At 58.5% G+C, this 26,804-nt stretch overlaps 1 protein-coding gene across 1 annotated transcript in view; it reads right to left on the bottom strand.

Annotated features, from left to right (window-relative positions):
• CELSR1 (cadherin EGF LAG seven-pass G-type receptor 1) overlaps positions 1 to 25,050 on the bottom strand; it is a 146,807-nt gene extending 121,757 nt beyond the window's left edge. The window contains exon 1 of the mRNA XM_060112662.1: positions 21,462 to 25,050. Coding sequence (XP_059968645.1) covers positions 21,462 to 25,050 — 3,589 coding nt within the window. The remainder of the gene's footprint in view (positions 1 to 21,461) is intronic.
• Positions 25,051 to 26,804: the final 1,754 nt, after the last annotated feature.

Below are 26,804 nucleotides of genomic sequence, written 5' to 3'. Positions count from 1 at the left end.
GGGGGTCCCCGCTACTGGGTGAGCGCTGTGAGGGCGTGTGCTGCCTGCTTCCTTCTCTGCCATGTACCCAGAACCGATCACAGCCCAGCATTCAGCAGAAGCCCGACGGGGACGCGCTGGCTGACTCGATGGGGCACCCTCCTCCCCCCCGACCACTGTCCAGTCCCCTGTCCATCTGTCTGCTGTCCCGGGTGCTGGGCTCCTTGATGGGATGACCATGCTGGGGGCGGCTCAGTGCCCAGCCAGTGCCTGGCCAGCCTGGCCCTCCACAAGCGCCCACCGGCCTGGGGACCCTCTGAGACCCAGCCCGTCGGGGGTGGATGCCACCCGTGGGGCCCTGGAGCCTTCTGCACGTTGCCCAAAGCATGCCCAATCCTGCCTGCCCACTGGCCAGTGCCCCCGATAGCCAGCACTGTCCTGGCCACCTCGGCGGCCCTGCGAGATGCCAGCAGGGCGCCGGGGACATGCGGTGCATATAACCAGGCCCCTGCCCGGGGGCGGGACGGTGAACCAGGACGAGGGCCGGGGAGCCTGGGCCAAGCAGCAGCACCTCAAGGTCCCGCCCAATGGCCGCCCCCTCCGTCGGGAAGCCCTGCTTGTGTGCTACTCTCCACCTCTCCCAGGATAGGCCACACGGGTCAGAGGCTGCCTGTGATGCCCCGACATCCTGGGCACTGAGCAGGTGCCCACGGTACCTGCACCAGGAGGGGGGCACCCGCCGGGAATGCGGGGATCAGACCAGCCAGTGGCTCTGCTTGCTCTCTGCCATCTGGTCATCTGCTCGGTCACCCACCCCCGCTGGGCCCCGCGGCCCCTCCACGTCCTCCCACAAGAGCCCTTTGTTGTGTGGCATTTCGCGCACTCACAGCCCCTCCCCCCGGGAGGACCTCGCTTCCTCGCCAAATTCCGAGGGCCCCTGATGCCCCTGGCGGTGCCCCTCCCCCCGCTCCAGGCAGTGATGCTGGGACCCCACCAGCTGCCACCCGCGGCCTCCCCACCCTGCCCAGTTCTGAGAGCTCGTCTCCCCTCCAAGGATCGTGCGATTCCAGGTTTGGCTGAAATTTAGAAATGCCAGATTTCTAGGAATGAATATGTTAAACAGTTATAAATAGCACATTCCCATGGGTAATGGGTTCCTATGGGAACACACTGCAGTTTGCGAAAGTGCCGGGAAGGCTGGGGGGGCGTCTGTGTCGGGGAGCCTGGGACACGGAGATGACCGCAGGGACCCGGCCGGGCCTCAGCCCCCGCGCCGGCCGCTAGGACGAGAATCGCAACCTGCATGTTGGGGACGCTCCGGAACACACTGCACCTGCCCAGGGTCCTCTCCCACCACTCCTGCCACCAGGGCTCCCGACCAGGGAGGACCACACGGTGACAAGCTGTGTTCTCTGTTCCATCTTAATGACACTGGCATAAAGCCAAGTGGCTCTATGTGTCCTGTCCCTGTGCCTGGTGGTCCCCCCCCCAGGCCAGGTCAGCCACCAGCGTCCCCAGGGCCTGCTCTGGGTGAGGGGCTGGAGGTCGGAGGATGCAGGCACCTTGCTGGGCAGCACAACCCTCGGGCAGAGTCCTGGGACAGGATCGGAGGGCCAGGGGTCCGGGGAGACCCACACTGGGGGTTCCAATCTCCATGACATCTGCCTCATCACCCTTACATGAGACTGGGGCTCAGAGAGGGTGAAGGGCACCCCAAATCACACAGCTGGGCAGGGTTGGCCTGGGCCAGCCTTGTCTCCACCCGGGACCCAGCTGCACACCTCTCTGGTTGAATACAACACTCTGCGCTGTCTTCATGTAACCAGCCCCAAGCCGACCCTACCAGACCAACGTACCGTGACCCCTGAAGCTTTCCCAAGGGCTTCCTGGGTGCCGGGGCTGTGCCTGGCACTGGGGAATCAAAGGCAAACCCGACAGATCAGAGGCTGGTCCCCCTGGAGAGGATGCCCAGCGCTAGGGCGGTCACGTCAATGGGGGGCCCAGGGCACACGTGCTGATGTCCGGAGACATCTTTGCTTGTCACGACTTGAGGGGGAGGGGTAACTCCTGGCACATAGTGGGTGGGGGCCAGGGATGCTGTAAAACATCCCACGGTGCACAGAGAATGACCAGGCCTCAAATGTCAACAGTGCCGAGGGGGAGAAGCCTGCTCTGGGGGCCGACAGATGGCAAGTGTGCAAGTGCGACAAAGGTGAGACCCTTTGGGGGTCCTCAGGAGGGACTGGCCTTGGGGAAAGCCCTCTGAGGAAGGAACACCTGGGGAGGAGCTAACAAGGGGCCAGCTGGCGGAGGCCCAGCAAGGGGGCCCAGTGACCCCCTGGAGGCAGGGACATGCCCCTGTGACCCGGCAGCCAGCAGGCTGTTTGTTGAGTACGATACCCGTCCAGTGAGGACCCGGCGGGCCCTCCCCTCCTCTGTTCAGCCTGACGTGCCTCATGGGGCACAGGTGACAATGCTGGAGCTTTACAGATCCTCCGCTGAGGCCACCCCTCATGTCCAGCACATGGGCTGCAGACCGAGAGGGACTATGTGCTTCCCAGGGCAGTTGGTGACAGATGCACAGAACATTGGCTCTAAATGTGGCACACTAGTTCTGCACGCAGCAGTCAAGGACAGGCCTCCAGGTGGCTACCCTTGGAGTCCATCTCTGGCCCATTACGGTGAAGTCATAAAAGCTAAGGCCTCTGGTGTGAAATACCTACGTTATTTTTTAAAGCGAGGGATCCAAGCGTAAGCATTTCAGGAAAGGAGCAGCTCATTCCAAGTAGATGGGGACTCCCTCTTCCCAGGGGCTCCCCTTGAAGGTAATTAAAGTGAGCCGGACACACAAACAGTCCTTCAGGGCCCCATTGTCCCTGGACAAAGGGACGGCTCTTCAGTGCAAGGGCCCCAGAGGTGCCTCCCGAAGGCCCCGGAGCTCCATCGCCATGACAACCCTGCCCCACCAGGGCGGGGGGAAGGGGGGCTGCCGACACCAGGATGAGCCCCACCAGGAAGCCGCCTTCCCCGCCGCGGACACACAGCCCAGAGAAAAGTCGGAAAGAGCAGCCAAAGAAAAACTGACTTAACCCACAAGGGCAACAGGGGCTGTGTCTGGGCTTGGGGTCTGGGCGATTTCCTGCTTCCTCCTTTATTGCTTTTCAATATTGGGAGAATTTTCTGAGTGCTTTTCAAACAGACCAAAACGATTATTGATTCTGAAAAGCAATTTCTATTAATAGCCCACAATAAAGGTTTAAAACACTAAAAATTGAGAACGCACAGTGTTGCCTTCCCCGCGGTCTGTCTGCTCAGCAGTTTTTCTGGTTTTATTTTTACTTAGGCCCAAAGATGGGATTTAAGGCATGATTAATATGGGAAAAAGCACAGGCAACAAGCATAGCCGGTGCTCCCTGTAGACCATGGGGCCAGCTTGCAGTGCCACACGGCTGGTCAGCACCAACCAGCTCCCACCCAGGGTCCCGACAATGCCCCTGGTCAAGGCTCTTAAATCCCAACTGGGACACCGTTTGTCACAATGTCACAGCTCTCCCAGGCACAGCATGACATGGAGCAAAGCTTCCCTTTTGTACTATTTTACAACACAGTATTAACCATGCTAAGTTTCTTTGGCACGCGACCACTTATTCACTCAACAAACACTGGCCATGCCTTCACCTTGAGCTGGGCACCCAGGGCACAGAGAGCCATGAGATCTCAGGGCAGTGAGGTTGACACTCCGCGGTGTCACGTTCCCCTGGGGGCCCCCAAGGCATAATGGGGCACCCCAGGGTGACACTGAGGGCAGAAGCGGAGGCCGCAGGGGGAGCAGCCGGGCACACCAAGGGTCGAGGGCCAGCGAGGGCACCTCCCAGGCATGGGGCGGCACCAGGATAAGCTGCCCTTCCTGCTGAGCTGCAGGCACCCTCAGTGACACCCTGCAGCCCCCAGGCACCGCCAGCCTGCGAGCGCCTTCTGATAATTAGACACAATCCCCCTCCTCTCTTCTCACTGCTCAGCCCAGGCGTTGAGTAGGGCGTCCCCTTGCCCGGCCAAATAACTGTGGAGTGACGGACTCCTCTAGTTTTCCCCCCGGCGTCAGCGATTTCAATTCCGCCAGGACACACTTGGGCTCCCACTGCCTGCAGGGAAGCACAAGTCATTTCTGTCCTGAGGCACAAGCCTGGCCCCACCCCAGCCCAGAGCCCCACGGCCCCCAGGCTGCCAGGAGGGAGGCCCTCAGCAAACAAACGGCCGTGTCTCACTGCTGACTTTGTTCTCTGTACATCAGACAACACAGGGGAGGCAGCGCCCATGGTGACTTTGGGTGAAACAATCTATAAGTCTGCAAGGAGATAAAAATGCACGTTCAAAAACAGTCCCCACGGGGACTTCCCTGGCGGTCCAGTGGTTAGGACTCCACGCTTCCACTGAAGGGGGCACAGGTTCGATCCCTGGTCGGGGAACTAAGATCCCATACGCCGCATGGCACAGCCAAAAAATTTTAAAAATTAAAAAATAAAAAAAACCAGTCCCCATGGAGGGTCCTGAGTAAGGTTTTCAGGATGCCTGGGTCAGCCTGCGCCCTTGTCCACACCAGGAAGTCCGATGCATTACACAAAACATCCACACAAAAATGGAGGTGATCCAACACACTCCAGCCACGTCCTCTACCGTGAAACTTGAAGAGCAGAGATCAAGCTATAGGGGGATTTACAGTCCCCGCAGGAGATGCTGCCTGTGGGGTCCATCCCCAGGCCCAGCTCTCAGCTGCACACGCTCGTTGGAATGTAAGCCCAGAAGCTAAAAGCCAGAGGCAAATGTTCGCACATCCTCAGAGTAACAAAGCCCATGGCAATGTCCTGTTTACAGTTTGTGCCCGCTCTGTATTGGGCATGTCCACCTTTCCCTCACCTCCCAGCTCCCAGTGGGAACAGGCCCTTGAGAATGGAACTGCCTCTAACCTTTTTTTTTTTTTTTTTTTTTTTTTTTTTTTGCGGTACGCGGGCCTCTCACTGTTGCGGCCTCTCCCATTGCGGAGCACAGGCTCCGGACGCGCAGGCTCAGCGGCCATGGCTCACGGGCCCAGCCGCTCCGCGGCATGTGGGATCTTCCCGGACCGGGGCACGAACCCGTGTCCCCCGCATCGGCTGGTGGACTCTCAACCACTGCGCCACCAGGAAAACCCGTCTCTAACCTTGATTGCGGGTCTTCCCCACCCTTATCGCCAAGGTGAGACCGCTGACGATGGGGTCAAGGTTCCTAAACTGTACCATCTGAGTCACTCCTGCATGGCTAACCTGTGTGATGCAGAAGCCCCGACATCTAAACAGGCCCCAGGTATCCCATCCACCAAGGCCTGTTCATGATCTGATCCCCAGAGGCCCCGGCTGCCAGTGAGTCAGACCAGACCTGGGGGGACATGCCCCGAGGACCCCACCCAGCCAGAACCCAGCTGGGAGGCAGGGACCGCGGTCACTCTCCCTGCTGCTCCCTCTCACTCCATGGCCCCCCTCTTTAGTGTCAAGAGCCGCAAACCCACAAGGAAAAGTCCGTCCACCAAGGAAGCCAGGGCTGCAGTGAGGAGCTCCAGCTCACAGCTCAGCTGTGCAGCAACATGGGCCTTGGGCCCGGGTGCCCGCTCTCTGCGTCATCCTCACCCCCTCAACCGGAGCAAGTCACTGCGGGAAAAGCCCTGGAGCCCCACTCTACAACCGGGATGCCTGCCTGCACCCTCCAGCCCTCCAGCCCTTCAGCCCAGCGGGTGAGTGCCCCAAGCCGCTCTGGGCCGCCGGTGTCCACTCCAAACTCCGCACCCCAAGCCTGTGTTGCCTTCAGAACGCAGGGCCAGGGCTTCCCTGGTGGCTCAGTGGTTAAGAATCCACCTGCCAACGCAGGGGACACGGGTTCAAGTCCTGGTCTGGGAAGATCCCACATGCCGCGGAGCAACTAAGCCCGTGCGCCACAACTACGGAGCCTGCACTCTAGAGCCCACGAGCCACAACTACTGAGCCCGTGTGCCACAACTACTGAAGCCCACCGCCTAGAGCCTGTGCTGTGCAACAAGAGAAGCCACCGCAATGAAAAGCCCACGCACTACAATGAAGAGTAGCCCCCGCTCTCCACAACTAGAGAAAGCCCACGCGCAGCAACGAAGACCCAACGTAGCCAAAAATAAATAAATTAAAAAAAAAAAAAAAAAAAAAGAACTCAGGGACACTGTCACACACCCACCCAATGGGTGGGGACCCTCCACACTGTGGTTTCACCCGGGCATCTCCTCAGTGGCCAACTCGCTCCCGTGATGCCTGGGGGGACCCCTTCCCCCAGTGCCCCCGGGGGCACCCAGTTGGAATGGGCTCATCTTATAGCCCATGATTTCCTGTGAAGAGCTCCGCTGCTGAAGGAATGTCGTAAGTCACTGACCTGGTCCAACCCCTGGGTGGCATGGACAGCCCAGAGAAGGTGACCACCGGCCTCCACGGAGCAGAGGCAGAGACGGAAGGGTGGGGGAACAGACAACCCGGTTTTGCCTCCAGCCCCAATTCCCTGTGTCAAATTCCTTTCCGCTTGAAATACCTAGGGTGGCTTCTGTTTCCCCGAATAGACGGTGACCTGCTCATGCAGTGAATAAAATTAGCTTTCTAAAAAGCAGGAAAGTCTAGAGAATACCTGGGAGAGTCAGATCTTCTGTGTAAAGTACTAACCGTCATGTCTCCAGAAGCACATTACCTAGCCTAGCTTCATTAGCACCCAGCGGGCACAGCTTCTATGAGCAGGCCGGCGGGCGTACCTGCCAAGCCCAGGATGCTGATGGGCCGATGGCGGGGGAGGGGGGGGACACAGGTTCACAGGAAGGGCACCTCCCTGAGAGCCAAGCTGCTGGGAGGGACGAGGCCTTGACCCCAAGGGGTGACTGGGAAGGCGGGAGGAGCAGGGCACACACAAGATGCTCAGGAGACCGTGGGGGCAGCCAGGGCCACACAGTGAGCTCAGTTCTGCCACCTGGCATCATCCCATGAGCAAGTGCCCCAAGGAAGGGGTCCTGGGGGACCCCTGGTCTGAGGACTCGCTGGGTAGCCATCCGGGGCCAGGCCAGGTGTCCAGGAGCAGAGGCTGAGGCTCTGGAAGGTGGGACACTGGGGTGGGGGTATGGGAGGCAGAATTCCACTTAGGGACAAGGTATGAGGGGTGAGAAAGCCTCAGGCCCAGACACACCTGCTCAGTCTAGGTGGAGGGGCAGGAGGTGGGGAAGGGGGCGGAGCCATGCGTTGGCTAAGCTCGAGGCAGGTAGGCAGGTAGGTTATCGGGTGGGAAGGCCTCAGGCCAACACGTGGGAGGGGCGGAGGCTAGCAAACTCCAGAAGACACATCTGACGGAGGGCAGGCTGTGGGCACAGTGGACTAGGTCTGGGGCTCGGGATGGGGCCTGGCCGGCACCAGCTGGGGGCACCCTGGATGGACCACAGGCCTGAATGTGTCTGATGCGGCCCGAGGACTCAGATGGAGTCCAGGGTGTCATGCAAGAGAAACTGTCAGGCTACGGGACAGCAACGTGACAGTCCGGCCTGCTCTGCCCAGGACCTGCTCAGTTTTAGCACTGAAGTCCTATATGGTGACTCCACAGTGACTCCAATGTCGGCCGGGACATGGGGGCGGGCAAAAGATCAAGGCTGAGACCCAAAGCTGTGTCTCTGGCTCTTAGGGCAGAAGCTCCAGACTCGGCCCCTGCAGACAGGCCCCACAAGGACGAGGGTGGACACCTACCTCCCTTCCCACCAGACACTCAACCACCACTCCGCTAAAAGCAACCAATCCCAATCGTGGAAACTGACAGGCTAGTGATTTAAGAGTATCTTTTCAAACATCAATAAAGTAAACCAAAAAGTATACAAGTTGAAAATATTCCCAAGCCAGACAGGAGTGATGGCGGCACGGCACTGAGAATGTCCCAAATGCCACTGGACTGTCCCCTTCGTGACGGCTAGGTTGCTGGATTTTATGTTCAGTAAACTGTCCTGCGGGCACGCACACACGGTTAACAACACCGTACTCAGAAGTCACAAGCTCAGCTTTAACTCGTGGTATCAGCCGGCAGCAGTAAAGGCTTCCTCCCTAAAAGGATCTGTTAAGCCACCCCAAGAGCATTATCAGACAGCACCCACCGACAGGGATCGTGCACATGTGACCTTGTAAAACAAAACAACGGGAGAGGACACACCGAGAAGCTCCTCTCGCCCCCACGGTTCCTCCTGGCACTTTCCATGGCCACGTCACGCCCTGTACTCTTCAGCTCCGTTCTCTCCACCCCTCACCAGTTTGCACAGTGTTTAAAAACAACTCTCAGGGCTTCCCTGGAGGCGCAGTGGTTGAGAGTCCGCCTGCCGATGCAGGGGACACGGGTTCGTGCCCCGGTCTGGGAAGATCCCACATGCCGCGGAGCGGCTGGGCCCGTGAGCCATGGCCACTGAGCCTGCGCGCTCGGAGCCTGTGCTCCGCAACGGGAGAGGCCACAACAGTGAGAGGCCCACGCACCACAGAAAAAAAAAAAAAACCCTCTCAGGACAGGGGCCACACCCCAGGGCTGCGACAGGAAGCTGTGGCCCTAGCTACACATCACAGTGCCTCCCTACCGCCCCAAAGCACCTGCCGCCGACCCACCGAATCCTACTCAAACCCGTGTCCCAGCTGGGTAAGCCAGGAGACGTCCTTTTTGGTTTTTAAGCAGGAGTTAGAAGAGAAAGACCCCGAGGCTGGGGTCATCAGCTCCAGAAAACGCAGACGCAGAGACTCACTGGTTCCGGGGAAGCAGGATGGATGGCGTCCTGACGGAGGAGTCACTACAGAGAGGGAAAAAGCCACCCACCCCGGGCTCCCCAGCTACAGAGAAAGGAGCTGACACATACCAGTTGGGCCCCTGAAGGAGCTTGGTCAGCTCCCACACTGTCCCAAATTCACTTTTGGTTCAAAAAATGCCAGACTGATGAGTGACAGGAACAAAGCGAGGGAAAGCAGGGTTCCTGCAGCAAACACAATGGCTTTCCCAGGCCAGACCGGGGACTTGGACAGCTGTCCCGACCCTGAAGCCCTCAGCTTCCTGCCTTCGGGGTCACCTCCGCCTGGTTTTCCCCAAAAACTGACTTCATGTAGCACTTGTCATTTTCTACTTAGCAGCAAGTGGCGCTGTCTGGGTCCAGAACCGCTGGCCCCCAATCCCGCTTCCTTGGGCATATCTGTTCCACAGTGAGGTGCCCTTGCACACACGCCATAACTCTCCGCGCCTGCGTACACACACACACACACACACAGAGGCGCACACGCACACTCCCCTGACCTCCGATGGCCATGTGCCAGATGCACAGGAAATCTCTCAGAACAATAAACCTTAATATTTTCCATTCTCTCTTCTTTGAAGATTTGGGGGAACTTTCGATGACACATTAGAGAATTTTCCATGCTTAGAAGAGAGGATGAATCGAAAAGGCGACTCCTACAGTCGGGTCCCAGGGCAACAAATCACAAAAGGCAAAGCAGGGTGAGCTCTCATCTTAAAAACATGCTTACCTGCCCTCACACCGACCTTCTGGTCCCTACACATCTGGAGGCATGCGCATGTTCATTAAGCCCAAAGGCTGCTACAATTTCCTAATTGAGTAGAGAGTTAGGAGCCTGTGTGATCACAGCCCACAGGAAACCTCATCTGGTGTGATAGTCAGTCTAATTAGAGGAGCCTGAGGGGAAGAAGGAAAAGGGGAGGATCCCGATGGGTCACTGCAATAAGGGAGACCCTGCTGTGTTCCAGGTGTTCAGGTGGGCAAACTGTGGGTTCCACTGGGAAAACAGAACTCCGTCACCCGATTTAACAGAAAGCAATCAGTTATGTGCCCGAGCACGCAGGCAGGTGCTATAGTGGGTTGAATCGTGTCCCCCAAAAAGATACATCCAAGTCCCAAACCCCGGTACCTGTGAATGTGACCTGATTTGGAAGTAGGGTCTCTGCGGATGTGATAAAGATATAAATTAAGATGAAGTCGTAGAGGAGTGGAATGGGCCCTAAACTCAATAGGACTGGAGAGACTTCCCTGGCAGTCCAGTGGTTAGGACTTTGTGCTTCCACGATGGGGGCGGGCTCAGGTTTGAGCCCTGGTTGGGGAACTAAGATCCTGCATGCCACACAGCACGGCCAAAAAACAAAACTCAGTAGGACTGGAGCTCTTATGCGCGAGAAGAAGATGTAGAGACACACAGGGAGGGGGCCAGGTGACAACCAAGGCAAGCAGGCCAGGGTGATGCAGCTGCAGGCTGAGGATCCTGGCAACCCCCGGAAGAGGCAGGAAGCCCTACAGCTTCAGAGGGAGCACCTGCCGATACCTTGATTTCTTGAATCTGTGGCCTCCGGACCGTGAGAGAATAAATGTCCACCGTTAGAAGGCACCAGTTACAGCAGCCCCCCGAAGCTGACGCAGCAGGTCTGTAACCTTGAAGGACTGGTCCTAACAGAATCGGCCGACCCTCTCACTCCATCTAACATCCAGCCGATCACAAGTCCCTTGGCTTCTTAGGAGGCTTGACCTGAGCCCAGGATGCAGCCTGTAAAAGCCTGTAAGCGAAGCAGAACTTTACAGAAGGTGCAGAGAGAGAGGGCTGGGCAGGGTGAGGAACCCACAACTCAAATCCTCTGTGCGCAGCCCAGGCAAAGCTCCAGAGGGAACCAAGAGGCAGCAGAAGTGCCCAATGGGGAATCTCACACAGAATGGCCCAAAGCAACCCCAAGACACCGCCAGAATCTCTGCCCCGGCCCAGACCTTGGCGGGGCTTTGGCTGACCCTTGACCACACAACTGGGCTTCCCAGGGGCTGGGAGGTGAGGGGAGGGGGAGTGACCCTAATGGGTATGGGGTTTCCTCTGGAGGTGACAAAAACCGTTTAGAAAGAGACAGGTGGTGGCTGCACATCCCTGTGAATGTACCAAATGCCACTGAATTGTCCACTTTGAAATGGTTTATGTTATGTGAATGTCACCTCAATAAAAATACAAAAGGAAAGATCATGCCTAATTGCTTACATGTGTCAAAATGCCAACAAAAATACGCCTGGACCGGCACATGTGCCAAGTTGTACTGAACCCGAAACTTGGTCCTGATGGGGGGAGGTGCCAAATGACAGGGTGAGGCTGGGGACAGCAGAACCCGCCTAGCATGCGGGAGGGGCAGCAGTGTCCCCGCCCCTCCGCTGGCCTCCTCCCATGCAGCCGTGGGACCAGGTGGAGGCACTGGCCCCCGGTCTGGATCCCCAACCCCGAGCCAACCTCCTTCCCCAGGCTGGGCTGCAAGGCCCTGGGGACACCCGGGCACCCAGGGATCCGAGGATCCTTCTTCTCACCCTGGGCCTTAAAGGCAAGGTACATATTCATCTTTGCGGCTTCTAATATACAGTTAAATACCAAAGAGATTTTACTCACGTACCAGACCCAAAATTTATATTAACGTATCTGCCCCTTGTGCTGTGAACAATGTCACAGATTGAGCTCAGAAACACAAAGAATGAGACACCCGGGCTCTGCAGAAGGGGCCTGGATGCCATCGCAGCCCAGGACAAGACAAAAGGGATCGGGGCGCAGGTCTCGGGGTGGGAGGGAGGGGGAACCCCAAGGCAAAGGCACCTGCTTCCACCTGTCCAGCACCTGAGTGGCCGGAACAGTTTTGCTTTGTTGGCATTTTTTTAACTGTGGTAAAATGTACGTAAAGTTTAACACGGTAGTCATTTTTAAGTGTACAGCTCAGTGGCATTAAATACGTACTGTGCAACCATCACCACCATCCATCTCCAGGGCTCTTTTCATCTAGCAAAACTGAAACTTTATACCCATCAAACACCCCCCCCATTCTCTCTTCCCTAGCCCTGGTAACGTCCATTCTACTTTTTATCTCTATGAATTTCACTACCCTAGCAACCTCAAATAATCCTACAATATTCGTCCTTTTGTGTCTGGCTTATTTCAATGAGCACAATTTTCTCAAGGTCCATCCACGTGGTAGCCTGTGTCAGAATTTCCTTCCTTCTTAAGGCTGAGTAATATTCCGTGGTATGTAGAGATCACTTTTGCTCATCCGTTCATCCATCAATGGACACTTGGGTTGCTTCCACCTTTGGTTATTGTGAATTGTGCTGCTATGAACATGGGTGTGCAAATATCTGTTTAAGTCCCTGCTTTTACTTCTTTTGGGTGTTATGTCCAGAAGCGGAATTCCTGGATCCTATGGCAATTCTATGTTTAACTTTTTGAGGAACCACCACACTCTTTTCCACAGTAGCTGCACCATTTTACATTCCCAATAGGGCACAAGGGTTCCGATTTCTCCACACCCTTGCCAACACTCGCTACTTTCTGCTTTGTTTTGTTTTCATAATGGCCATCCTAAAGGTCTGAGGTGGTGTCCCACTGTGGCTCTGATTTGCATTTTCCTAATGATCAGTGGTGTTGAGCATCTTTTGCCTGTTGACCATCTGGCTCTCTTCTTGAGAGAAATGTCTATCATGTCCTTGGCCCATTGTGTAATCTGGTTGTTTGTTTCTCTGCTGTTGAGTTGCAGGAGTTCTTTACATGTCCTGGATAGTATTCCCTTATCAGATACTGGATATGAAAGTATTTCGTAACAGCTTTTAAATGTGATCATTTCTCAGCACCTGCACGGCACGTGGCAAGAAAAAGGTTTCCCAAGTCACAGCCAGGCTGGATCCTTCACTTACAGAATGATACAGGGTAGGAGTTGAGAGGAGGGTCCTGGGCAATGACCCCACCCCCACCCCCATTTCAGTGGGGGCACCAAGGCCCAGAGAGGGCCACCCGGACCAGTGTCAGCAATCAGCATGAGGGCACGCCACCCGGGCTTCCTCGCCAGTGAAACCCCCCTCATGCTCCCCCCAGTACTGGAGATGGGTCACAACACAGAAGGACAGCTGCTGGGACGGTGGCCGCACTTGGCCTTTTCCAATACAGGGCTGCAGAGCAGCTGAACTACTTCACGCTATGGAAATGGTCCTGCAACAATCAACTCACAGGGACCTCCCTGGTGGTCCAGTGGTTAGGCCTCTGCGCTTCCACCACAAGGGGCAAGGGTTTGATACCTGGTCAGGGAACTAAGATCCTGCAAGCCACGAGGAGCAGCCAAAAAAAAAAAAAACCAACTCACTGATAAAAGTGTATTGCCTGGCAAGAAACCTCTTCTCTCCAAATGCTTACAGAGAGTATGACTTTATTTACACTACTTGCTGTTAGTTTACCTTAATGAAGTATAATTTAGAGTAGGTTTTTTTTTTTTTTTTGCAGTACACGGGCCTCTCACTCTTGTGGCCTCTCCCGTTGCGGAGCACAGGCTCCGGACGCGCAGGCTCAGCGGCCATGGCTCATGGGCCCAGCCGCTCCACGGCATGTGGGATCTTCCCGGACCGGGACTCGAACCCGTGTCCCCTGCATCGGCAGGCAGACTCTCAACCACTGCGCCACCAGGGAAGCCCTAGAGTAGGTATTTTAAAAATCCTAAAAAGATAGAAAGCTACAGACTCAGCAGTAAAAACAGATTATAAGAAATGAGAGAAAACTCTTGATTGACAGATGGAGGGAGAGAGGGAGGGAAAGAGGCAAGGCTGGCAGGGAGCTGCCTGGCCAGCAGAATCTGTGCTCTTGGAGCCGGAAGGGCCCCCGAGGGCACATCAGACAGCGGCTCTGTGTGGGCTCCTTATCGGCGTCCACCTCCCCTGCCTGTGGCTCTTACCCCTGAACTGGCTCTGGTTCCTCCCTGCACCTGGTGCACACCAGACCTGCACTCCACACTTTCCTATGACACAGCTCCACCACAGAAGACCCCGTAGAGACTAGGGCACAGCTCCCCAAGACCCCTTGTTTCCCCACCCTGCTCATCCGAGGGAGGGGGGAAGGGCCGAGTGCTCCCGTGGAGTCAGGCCTGATGCACACACATGACCCTCAGTCCTCTTGCTCTGGGCAATGGGGTCACTCGCACCGAGCTTCCATCCTCAGAATCCCCAAACCTGGGCTCCCCCACTGGCCGAAGGTGGGGACTGAAGGGGGTGGTCACCACAGGAGTTAGAGCACTCAGACACCAGGGTCTGGGCCCGGCCCTCCCCACCACCAGCTCGCTGGCCTCAGTCTCTCCGCAGCGAAATGAGGATTTTCTGAGATCCCAGTGACGTGACGCAGGCAGAGCCCAAGCACACAGGCCAGAAGAGCGTGGTGACCGTGCTCTCATGTGACCAGCCCAGATGCCCCATCCGGCTCTGAGGCCAGCCTCCTGCACCGTGGGCCTCCTGGTCCTCGAGGGCCAGGCCCTGACCCCGGACCATGAAGCCACAGCAAAGAGAAGGAGGGGGGCACGGCCAGGGAGGGGAGCGGTTAGGGAGGGGGGCCATAACCCCTCAGCTCCCCAGAGCCAGCACAAGGCATTCGGGGACCCAGAAGTGTCCACCCTTTCAGGAAACATGACCACAGGTGAGGGGCGGGGCAGCCCATCTCAGGTTCCTGCCTAGAAAATGGAGGGGCTGTCACCTCGCCCACAAGATTCATGGAGAAAGGACACCAGCTCACCTGCTCACCTGAAGTTCACCTGCACTGGCAGCTCCAATGGAAAAGCACGTGGAAAGGTGCCCACAAGGTCAATCCCTGCAGCCTCAGCCACCAACCTACCAGGCACTGCGGATCTGACATGGTGGTGTCCGCCGGCCAAGGGCTAGCACAATGCCCCTTCCACAGGGTCCCCCATCCTCCGTGCATTCCCAAATCCCTGCACAAGGCCCCCAACTCCGAGGGACCCCCTGTGTTGGCCCACGTGCCCTCCACCACGACGGCAAAGGTTAAAACCCAGTAGTGCAGGGGCTTCCCTGGTGGCGCAGCGGTTGAGAGTCTGCCTGCCGATGCAGGGGACACGGGTTCATGCCCCGGTCCGGGAAGATCCCACATGCTGCGGAGCGGCTGGGCCCGTGAGCCGTGGCCGCTGAGCCTGCGCGTCCGGAGCCTGTGCTCCGCAACGGGAGAGGCCACAAGTGAGAGGCTCGCGTACCGCAAAAAAAAAAATAATAACCTAGTAGTACAGTGGGTGGAAGGAAAGGTTATTCTAACATAGTTTGCCTTTAAAGTAGTTGTTTAAATCATGTGTGGTTCTATTCGTGTGTAGACATGCGTACATGTGTACGTGTGTATATGTGTACGTGTGCGTGTCTGTGAGTTTAAGAAAAAACCATGGGCTTTATCCAGGACATCAAGAGACACTCAACAGAGTGATGAAAATGATAAAGCCTCCTGTTGGGTTTTTCCCAGCTTCGGAATGTTCACGCCCAAAAAGGTGCTTGATTAGCCAGGTAGCCGCAAGGTCTTACCTGAAGCAAAAGCAGAATTCAGCCATTGGAGTTTTCCTGAAAACAGCCCATTCCTTCCACCCGGGGCCAAGCCCCCAGCCAAGCACGGAGGGAACTGAGAGGGGCCTGTCCTCTGCACAGGTCCCCTCCCCACTGCATCTGTCCTCTAAGTGAAGGCAGAAGAGGAGGAGGCCCTCGGTCTTGGCACGTGGCCCCTCCCCCCCGGACCCCTCTGGATCATTCCATAAATAATCCACAGATTTGCTGAGCACCTACTGTGTGCCGAGCCTCAGGCCCACAGGGGAAAGCAGAGGGGGGCCCTCTGTCCCCAAGAACGAAAGGCTACTTCCCTCTGTCCACCACAACCTAGGTCCCTAACCCGAGTTACCCCGGTTACCCTTCCAAAACAAACATGCAGAAAGGAAGAGGGTTATTTACTATCCCTCCTCCACCCAGTAACCAAGAAGGGCTTTTATAAGAACCTACGTGTTCAGGTTAGAGAAGAAGAAAACACCGAAAACTATTTTCCCCCAAGGCTGTAAGTTGAAAAGAATCAAGCCAATCTTCAGAATATTTTCCGCACTCTCTGCCCCACTTGATAAAATCTACTTCTGTCTGCATCCAAGTGCCGGCGGCCCAGCCAGACTACACGCCCCGGGAGAACAGACTCTGCTACCAGGACCCCGGCACCCACCGTCCCACCCACCTGGTTCCTTAACGGGTTTCTGCTCTCAGGTGTCCAAATGGACAGGTGCGTGCATCAGCCCACACCAAAGTGGACTTTCAACGGTGACACCAGGTTCTGGACAGACTTGTGGCGTCCCCAACACCAGTCACTTTTCCAGGTACAATATCAGGGCCACCCCTCCTTCCGAAGGGCTCATGTGGCTGCAACTTTTCCCGGATTTAAAAAAAAGTCTCTCTGTCACCCTCATTGGTACGTGGGGACAGATGGAGACCTCATGTCACCAGGTAGGCAGTGCTGAGATGGGGAAAGCTGGGTCCTTGTGAGTCCAGGTCACCTGTGGCCTTCAGCCCCTGCCCATCCCCCCCGCCCTCCTGTTCCCGCATCAGGCGTCCCGTGACTCAAAGAGAAGCAGACGCTGCCGTCCCCGCCCCGACTCCTGCAGCCCCATGGACACTCAGCTCGGCCACAGAAGGCCCTTGACTGCCACTGAGGCTTATCCCCCCAGTCCAGTGCCCCCCAAAGGTGCCAGCGCCTGTGACAGATGAACACCTGCACAAGCAGGCAGCACTGCAGGACGGGCCAGGATGGTTGTGCACGTTAATTGGTCAACCCCTCTTGACTGTCAACTCTGCCTGGGCCCCCGTGGCCACCCCACCTTCCCGCTGAGCTTCCCCCATACCCGGCAACCCAGTCCTCTGCTCCTCAAACCCCCCAACACCCCGGCTCTCATGGAGGCCATCAATGACCTCCCCTTGGCTAACCCAAGTCACACCTCTGTCCTGAGGCTTCCTGAACACCAAAAGCCATCAGCACTGGTGACCCCCTTCAGGCCCTCACACTCCCTCAGCCCCCAGGGCCTCGGACCCTTGGTTTTTTCCTCCCGCAGGTGGTTATTCCAGCTCCAGCTCTCATGCAGGTCCAGCCTGCCTGGGCCCCCCCAGGCTGCACCTGACCCATGTCCCCATCATAGGGGTCCTCTGCCCAAGTGCCCTCCACCCCTGCAGCCATGATGGTCCTCTCTGTCACCCCGGAGGCCACACTCACCACTTCTGGCTGTGACCCCAGCTGGTCTCTCCTGCTCAGACCCGTACATCCAACCGTCTTCACGACAAGGTCAAAGGTGCCCAGCTGCACCGGGTCCAAAGTGGCCTCAGGGTCCTCCCCTGGTGCACGCACCTCCTCAACCCATCTTCATCTGCATGTTCCCAAAAGCATAGCCTGAGAGAACACAGCTTGGGAGCCACCGTCCCGGGTTCAAATCCCAAAGTTGCCACCACAAGCTGGGCGCCCTGGATGCGGGGTCGAGCCTCTGGGGGCCCTGGCCTGCTCCTCGATGAGACAATACCTTCCACTGATGAGGCTGCTGCAGGAGCGGACAGGTAGCACAGGGTCGGGGTGCGGGGGTAGTGGGGGAGGGTCCTAGCACAAGGAGCATGTGGGCTGATCAACCCCACCCTCACCTCCACATCTCACCATCTAACCTCCCGAATCCCCTCCATCCACACACCCCCATCAGCAGCTCAGCTGGTGGGGAGGGGATTCAGCCATGCCCAGCCGCCCACTGGGAAGGCATATCACACTCACTTTGGCACAGGGGAGTCCCCAGCCCACGCTCCCCTTGAATTCACTTCCCTATTTATCAACTGTCCCCACCAAACCTCCCTCTCCAGGGCCTGGCACACAGTTGGCCTGGCACATAGTAGGCGCTCGATAAACAAATAAACACTCCCTTGTTTCTGAGCCAGTGTTTCTGAAAGTATATTACCAAGTGACTATCTCCAGACACTAAAGCCCTGAGACAGTTAACTAGCTTCCCAAAGTACCTAACTCTTCCCGGGCAAGTTATGTTACTGGTGAATCCAGCTCGACCACTGACGTGGTTTAAGCTGGTCTGATCCTTTTCCACATGGTAAGATTCAGAAAAGAAACATAATGCTTGCCTCCAGACGCTGCCTGGTACAAGGCCCATCTCCCTATTTCCTTGTTGGCCATCACAGTCCCTACGATATCCTGTATTTAACTCGGCAAACACTTTTTAAAACTTTATCAAGCCTGGATGGCTTTATCCCATCGAATCCCCACCAGAGTAAACGGATAAAAGTTATTCAATCTTGTTATTTCACGACTTTCAGTATTTTCTGACATGTCTGAATGACTCATGGCCCAATCATTTTTACCCCACAAAATGCTACTTTTCCCACTCCCACTGGCCCACATGCCCACAAGCACGAGGTCATTTTCCACCAAATGCCGCGTTCCATGATATGCAGCTCACAGCTGGACACCCACAGGGACACACATGTTTAAGTTGAATTTAAAATGCCCGTGTTACTAAATGACCAACACCTAGAAAAACTACCTAAGGAACTCCACATGTGACAGTCCCGTTGGGTTATTAGCAACACTGCTTTCTAAAACGCAAACACGGCTCTTATAAACATTCGGAGTACAAAAGCCCCTACTATAGAATTTTAAATCTCGTTCAAAAAGTGGCACATATAGGGACTTCCCTGGTGGTGCAGTGGTTAAGAATCCGCCCGCCAGTGCAGGGGACAGAGGTTCGAGCCCTAGTCCGGGAAGATCCCACGTGCCCCGGAGCAACTAAACCCGTGAGCCACAACTACTGAGCCCACATGCCACAACTAATGAAGCCCGTGCACCTAGAGCCCGTGCTCCGCAACAAGAGAAGCGACCGCAATGAGAAGCCCATGCACCGCAACGAAAAGTAGCCCCCTCTCACCACATCTAGAGAAAGCCCGCGTGCAGTAACGAAGACCCAATGCAGCCAAAAATAAATAAATAAATTTATATTTTAAAGAAGTAACTAAAATGAAATACAATTAAAAAAAAAACAGGGCTTCCCTGGTGGCGCAGTGGTTGAGAGTCCGCCTGCCGATGCAAGGGACACGGGTTCATGCCCTGGTCCGGGAGGATCCCACGTGCCGCAGAGCAGCGGGGCCCGTGAGCTATGGCCGCTGAGCCTACGCATCTGGAGCGTGTGCTCCGCAACGGGAGAGGCCACAACAGTGAGAGGCCTGCGTACCGCAAAAAAAAAAAAAAAAAAAAAAAAATCTTTTCTCTCAGGTAAGCGAGGGGAGTATGAAGAGCCAGCTTGTTTTGCTTAGATCTGGGTTGGATGCCTGGTGCTCTTGCTCGCCAGCTATGTGACCCTGAGGAAGTGACGTAACACCTCTGAGCCTCAGTCTCTTCATCTGTATAATGAGCAGCCGCCTAATGCCACTCACTTCCCAGGTACCAGAGGAATAAGTGATGGTGTAGGTAAAAGAGTTTACAAAACAGCTTGATATCCAGGCAGAACCCAGTACGAGGTGATCATCATCATCTGGGAGGGTGGACATGAGGCCCCAGTGCCTGACTGACACGGGGGTACGTCACAAGGATTGGAAGCCCAAACTGGATCACTGGGACAATTACAGCATAGCATGGAGCACCTAACCCACCTTCAACTGTGGTCCTGGCTGTGGTTCCACCAGGTAGGCAAGACGGCCCTCAGTAACTAACCTCTTTTGAACAAAATCCATCTTAAACCCTTTATCCAGCCATCATAGGGGAGGCCACATTCCTGATGCTTCAGACACACAAAACATCCCTGCTCCCGGCATGCACCCGTTTCCACTAAAGCACCATATCCCCTGTAAATTCAAAACCCTATGATGTTGCCAAGTCATTTTTTTTTTTTTTTTTTTTTTTGGCTGCGTTAGGTCTTAGTTGCTGCACGCAGGCTTTCTCTAATTGAGGCAAGCGGGGGCTTCTCTTGTTGCAAAGCATGGGCTCTAGGCGCTCGGGCTCAGTAGTTGTGGCTCTCGGGCTCAGCAGTAGTGGCTCACAGGCTCTAGAGTGCAGACTCAGTAGTTGTGGCGCACAGGCTTAGTTACACCGGGGCATGTGGAATCTTCCCAGACCAGGGATCAAACCTGTGTCCCCTGCATTGGCAGGTGGATTCTTAACCACTGCACCACCAGGGAAGTCCCCCCAAGTCATTTTTATATAGGGTAAATTTTCCATCCACTCTGCTTTATCTAGCAGGTAAAGCAGTACAGGGGGATAAGAAAGAGGAAATGGAAATTTGTGAAAGAGACTTTTTTTTTAAATTGTTGCTGCTCGGAAAATCCATAACCCTGGTTGACAATTCTCCTTAAAGGCCTATTCCGTATTCTCTACACACATTCACAACTTCACAAAAGCCACAATATTCACCTACAGACAGACTAGGCTGACAACATCAATGTTGCAGTATCTCATGGCCTCAAAACTGGACCTGTAAGTTCCAGATTTTATAAGCAAACAACTGGAAACTGTTTGCTACCCAATCCTTAGTATATAAAGAATTACAGCCAAATGCAGAAACAAAATAAATCAGAAAATTAACTTGTTAATTCTTCCAGGGCTCCCATGGGTATGCTGTATTGTAATAATGTATTGTTTAAAGAATTCATCTGAAACATTGACTCAACCCACAGATCCTAGCCTTTCTTGGTGATAGTTTGGTCTCCTAATTAAAGTCACCTGCCTGCAGGAGTCACTGAGGGTCTCTTTACTGTTCCCCAATCCACCCCCTGGCCCGGCCAGACCCTTCTCTCTCTTTTCTGTGTCCTCCTGTTTGTTCCCCTCTCTGGCCCCGCAGCTCCACCTGACACAGGGAGGTCTGCAGCATGGAGGACCCACCCCTGACTGCCTGGGTCTGGCTGGCTGAGTTGAGACATCCCCCCCTCCAGCCCAGAGCAGGCAAGCAGGGTTCCCACACTGGCTCCACCACCAACCCAGGCAGGCCTCTAAGTAACATCCACATTACAAGCCCATGTCCAGGAGCTGAAGCCAAGATCAAACGAGGCTGCGCTTTCAAAGAGCTCCCACACAGGTGAGCACACATAAGCCCGACTGTTATTACCTGGAGGAGACAGAAAAGAGCCACGAAAGGAACTAACTCCAGCTGCCTTACAGGGTGACTCAAGGACGCATCCAGCAATTTCCAACGGTCCCACCCAAGAACTAATTGGCCCATGGGCGCACGGTGACCCTTGACCTTTCCAGACAGGCATGTGGCTGACTACAAAGCATCACCAAGCCAACCAGATGCTCAGATAACCCCCGAGACCAGGTTTTTACAGCACAACTCGGGAGCCAGACCCTCTGAGAAAAGCCCAGGAAGCCCTGGTCTTGAACTTGAAGAAGCCCAGGCCTGCTCCCAGCAAAAACGCTGAGGGCAGCAGTGCTGTGCCCCTCTCACTCTCTTGGCCTGGGTGAGGGGCACGCCCTGGGCTAGCGGTATCCAACCATCCAACCGGAGGCCACAAACCCCCGGAGCTACCCGGGCCCTGCCTGACTGCACCCAGGAAAGCCAGGCGGGCTCGGGGCAGGTCCCCGCAGCTCTCCAGGTGGCCCCGCGGAGCCCCCAGGGCCACTCACCAGAAACAGACACCTCCAGGAGTGCCTCCAGTGGCCGGTTGTTGTTCAGGTCGTGGCTGAGCTGCAGCTCGCCCGAGGCGGGGTCCAGCAGCAGCAGCTGAAGCTCGTTGCCCTGCAGGAAGGTGTAGTTGAGGCTGTCCGAGAGGTCAGGGTCATGGGCCGGGATGCGGCCGATCACACCGGTGGGGAAGCTATTGGACTTATTGGTGACATAGTTGTTGAAGAGGATCTGGAAGTCCGGCAGCACCGGCGGGTTGTCGTTCTGGTCCACAAGGCGGATGTGCACCGTGGCCCGGCTCACCAGGGGGGCCGACGTGGCCTGCACCACGAGCACATACTCGCGCCGGGCCTCAAAGTCCAGCTCGACCAGGGCACGTAGGTCCCCACTCAGCAGGTCAAGCTGGAAGACCTCGGGCACGTTGCCTTCCACAATCTGGTACATGATCTGGGCGTTGGGGCCTTCGTCGGGGTCACTAGCTCGAATCCTCGCCACCACGGACCCCACCGGGCTGTTCTCCTCCACAAACAGCTCCAGCTCGTCCCTCTCAAACACCGGAGGGTTGTCATTAATGTCCAAGACGGTCACCTGGATTTCCACGGAGGCGCTAAGGGGCACCGGGCTACCCCGGTCCACGGCCAGGGCACGAAGATTGTACACGGCCACGTTCTCCCGGTCCAGCCGGCGCTGGGTGCGGATCACGCCAGATGTGGGCTCAATGTAGAAGTCCCCATCGCCATCGTCCCCACCCTGGAAGGTGTACAGCAGGCGGCCATTGGGGCCTGAGTCCCGATCCGTGGCCGAGACCTGGAGGACGCTGGTTGACGGGGGAGCATCCTCGAAGACGGAGCCCTGGTAAAAATCCCGCAGGAACCGCGGTGCGTTGTCATTGGCGTCCAGGACGAGGATCTCCAGGGAGGTGGTGTCGGACTTCTGAGGGATACCGTTGTCCCGAGCTGTGATGGCCAGCGTGTAGGCGGCCTGGTCCTCGTAGTCCAGCTCCGTCATGGTGTAGATGGTGCCGGTGTCGGGGTCGATTCGGAACTGCGGCACGGGATCCTCCAGCACGTAGGTGATGCGGGCGTTCTCGCCGGTGTCCTCGTCGGTGGCGCTGATGGTGGCGATGGAGGTGCCCACAGGCCGGTCCTCGCTGACGCTCACGGTGTAGTGCGAGCTCTGGAAGACCGGCCGGTGGGTGTTGGCGTCGGTGACGTTGATGAAGACCTGCGCAGTGTGAGCGCGCATGCCGTCTGACGCAGTTACCGCCAGCACGTACTGCCGCTCCTGCTTGTAGTCCAGCGGCAGCGCCAGCGTGATGAGGCCGCCGCCGCTCTGGCTGCTGAGCGCGAAGCGGTTCCGCGTGTTGCCGCCGGTGAGCTGGTAGGTGATCACACTGTTAGCATCCCGGTCGAGGGCCCGCAGGGTCAGCACGCTGCTCCCCACGGCTGCGTCCTCGTTCAAACGCAGCTCGTACACGGGCTGCGTGAACATGGGGTCATTGTCATTTACGTCTAGCACCGTGATGGACACGCTGGCGGAGGAGCTCATGGGCGGCGAACCGTGGTCCACCGCCTCCACCCCGAAGCTGTAGTGCTCCACTTCCTCGCGGTCCAGCTCCGCGCACACGGTGATCCAGCCCGAGCTGTTGTGGATGTGGAAAGGGAAGTCCGCGGCCAAAGCAGGGTCTTGGGGCCCAGCTCCGCCACTGCCCATGGAGACCGAGGCGGTGTCCACCAGGCGGTAGCGCAGACGCGCGTTCTCACCCGCGTCTGCGTCCACGGCCTGAATGTGCAGAACCGAGTGGCCCAGAGGCACGTTCTCCAGCACGGCTGCCTGAAAGGGGCTGCTCACAAATATGGGGGCGTTGTCGTTCACGTCCAGCACCTGCACCGAGACCAGCCCCGAGGAGTTGATGAGTGGAGGCCGGCCCCCGTCCTGGGCCTTGATGCGCAGCGTGTACTCCCGGATGGCCTCGAAGTCCAGCGGGTTGATCACATCCAGGCTGCCGCTCAGTGAATGCAGGTAGAACTGCCCCTTCAGGTTCCCGCTGATGATGCTGTAGTGTATGGCCGCGTTCTGGCCCTGGTCCCGATCTGTGGCCTGAACTCGCAGCACGGGCGTGTTGACCGCCACGTCCTCGGGCACCTGGACCACATAGCGCTTCTCGCTGAACTGGGGGTAGTTGTCGTTCTCATCCTCCACCACGATGTGCACGGTGGCAGTGGCACTGAGCGGGCCCGGGTTGCGGCCCTGGTCGTTGGCCTCCACCAGCAGCTGGTAGGAGGCCTCTTCCTCCCGGTCCACCACCGCCCGGGTGCGCACTACGCCCGAGCGCTCGTCGATCTCGAAGACACCACCCGCGCCCTCCAGCAGCCGGTAGCGCATATTGGCATTGGAGGGCGCGTCGCCGTCGGTAGCGCGGATGGTCAGAACCTCGTAGCCCACCTCCAGGTTCTCGCGCACTCGCTCGCGGTACTCAGACTGCTCGAAGACGGGACTGTGGTCGTTGGTGTCGCTGACTGTGACGGTGAGGTAGGTGGCGGCCGAGCGCCGAGGCGAGCCGTGGTCCACAGCGCTCACTTTGAGTACGTGCGTGTCCTTGGTCTCGCGGTCCAGCGCGCGGGCGGTGCTCACCAAGCCCGTGTCGGAGTCGATGAGGAAGTAGCCATTGGAGCGCTCATCGAACAGCGCCTCCATCTGGTAGCTCAGGCGCCCCGCCTCGCCCTCGTCCGGGTCGTGCGCGCGCAGCTCGATGACCGCGGTGCCCGCCGGCTCGTTCTCGGGCACCGACACTTGGTAGCTGGGCAGCTGGAACTGCGGGGTAGTGCTGCTGCCAGCGCCCCGCCGGGCCCGCCGCGCCGCCCCCGCCCCGACCTGAGGCAGGCTTGGCGGCGACAGCGATGGGGAGGGTGTCCCCGAGGCCGCCTCCAGCGCCAGCTCCACCCGGATGGTGCCGGCCGCGCGCCGCAGGGCACAGAGCAGGCGCAGGCGGGCCGAGCCACCAGGCGGCAGGCAGACAGGGCGGCGTGGGCAACGGGACCCGGCGCGCGGCGGGCAGCTGCAGGCGGGGAAAGTGGTCAGGGCCTCGAGCGCCGAGTGCAGCGTGTCCCCGCCGCCGCCGGGGCCCGGGAAGCAGAACACCGCGCCGGGGCCAGGCACCGTGAGCACGGCCCGCGCCCGCAGCTCCGCGCCGGGAGCCCGTCCGCGCCGGGGCCGGGCGCTGCAACCGGGACCGTGCGCGCGTGCCCGCAGGCGGAGGCTCAGCGCCGTCTGGGCGCTACGGGCAGCCAGGCGGACATGCAGCGGCAGCGGGCGTCCCCCCAGGCGCGCGCAGCCCCGGAGCTCCGCGCCCGGCCCGCGCCGCCGCCCCGCCAGCCGCCCGTCGCGGCTCACGTCCAGCAACTCCCGCAGCGCCCGGGGCGTGCGCGCCGCGTCCAGCGCATAGGTCCAGCCGGGCCCGAGGGCGAAGGCGCGGGCCCCGCCGGGCACTCGCAGCTCCCAGGCGGCCGCTCGAAGCCCCAGCACCGGTAGGGCGGCGACCGCAGCCAGGAGCAGCAGCGCGGGCAGCACGGGCGGCGGCGGCGGCGCCATGGCCCGGAGCCCGAGCCCGAGCCGGGCGCCCGAGCACAATCCATGCACCCGGCGCGGCTCCGCATCCACCCGGCGCGGCCGGGGGGCGGCTCCCGCGCGGCCTGTGCCGGGCCCTCGGGGCGGCTCGCGCCCCGCCTCCCCGGGGGCCCTGGCGGGGACACCGGGGGCCGGGCTCCCGGTCTCCCCCGCAGCTTCCACTTCGAGAGCACTTTGCGAAAGTTTGCGAAGTTGGTTTCAAGATGGCTCCTCCGCGCGTCCCGGGAGGGCGCCGCGCATCAACCTGCGGTGGCGGCGGCTCTAGGTGGCTCCAGGTGGCTCCCGCGCTGGCTCGGCAGGGCGGCGTGGGAAGCAGGGCGGGCCCGGAGCGGGGCGAGGGCTGCGCTCCCGGAGCGGGCTGGGCCGCACCGCGCTGCTCAGACCCCGGCGGCCGGCTGCTGCCTGGGCGGTGCGCTCGGCCCGCGCCCCCAGTGCCCGCGCTCTCCCCGCCCCTGGCCAGGCCCGGCCCCGCCCCCGGCCCCGCCGCGTATTGTTCAAACCGGGGGGCCGGGGGGCCGGGGGGCCGGCCCGGAGGTGCGCGCCGGGAGAATCGCTATGGAGACGCGGGGGCGCAGCGGTGACGGGGACGGGGGGCCGGGTTCACTCCCGGGCGGCCTCCCCACCCTGCCTCCCTGGTGGGCGGGGCCGAGGGAGCCGGGCCGGGAAAGGCGGGCTGGGGGGCCTGGTGCGGCTACTACCCGTGGGGCGGTGGCTCCACTCGTCGGGGGCTGGGCGCGGCCAAAGCCCCCCACCCCAGCCCGGCAACACTGATCCGCGGAGACCGCCGCCCCGGCCTACGCGCGGGTTGGACCCGGGAGGGGAGAGGGAAGGGTGCGGAGGTTCCGGGGAGAAGATCGGGTCTCCCCGCGGCGGCTGCTGGGGGGCGCTTACAGAGTTACAGCAAAATGCTGGAGGCTAAAGTACTTTACCCGACAAAACTTCCCTGGACTTTGAAATTCTATAGGCAGCTAACCGGATTCGGGTCCCACTGGGTTTAAAACGAAACTTTTAAATGAAAAGAAAAACAGTCCAGGCTGACACTTGGGACTGGAGCTAGGGATGGCGGAGTTGGGGACGCCGGAGGCGAGCTCGTCTCCCGCGCGTGCGACCAGCCTAAGCGCTCCGTTCGGAGTCGCGCGGTCCAGCCCCGGGGCCCCTCGGCTACTGCCGCAGCGCGGCGGCCGCGAGCGCAGTCCCGGGAGGCGGCGTGGGGCGGAGAACCGAGGGGAGGGGGAACTGAGAACTCCGAGACAGCACGCCGTCTCCTGCGGGGAACAGCCCGGGAAGGGAGTTTTAGAGCTGAGATGCACACCAACGCCTCCTGCGGGGCGCAGATTGGGGGTGGTGGCGCTTTAGAACTAAACGGTACCTGCACCTCTTGCGGGGTGCAGCCTGGGGGCGGGGGATTCGTACTGTGAGACACCTCTCCTCCTCCGGCGGGGCTTTTAGGACTGTGCCACCGCCGGGTGGGGAGATGCACTTGTCGTCCGTAGAGCTCTGGATGCCAGAACCCACTCTAGACCCTCGGCCTCCCAGCGGTCGCAGGGCGGTGGGGAGCGGGGCGGAGTCTCTGCTTCGACAAGGCCCCTCCCGGTCCCAGCAGCGCTCGGGGTGGGAGATGTCGCGCACTCGTCTCCAGAGCAGGTTTTTCTGACCTGGGGGCGGCCGCCGCATTTCCGAGCTGAGTGCAGATAGGTGTGGAGCTGGGGCACAAAAAA

The sequence above is a fragment of the Mesoplodon densirostris genome, chromosome 11 (genome assembly GCF_025265405.1).
Source record: "Mesoplodon densirostris isolate mMesDen1 chromosome 11, mMesDen1 primary haplotype, whole genome shotgun sequence".
Classification (NCBI taxonomy): domain Eukaryota; kingdom Metazoa; phylum Chordata; class Mammalia; order Artiodactyla; family Ziphiidae; genus Mesoplodon; species Mesoplodon densirostris.
This window is presented reverse-complemented; position numbering and strand designations above follow the sequence as displayed.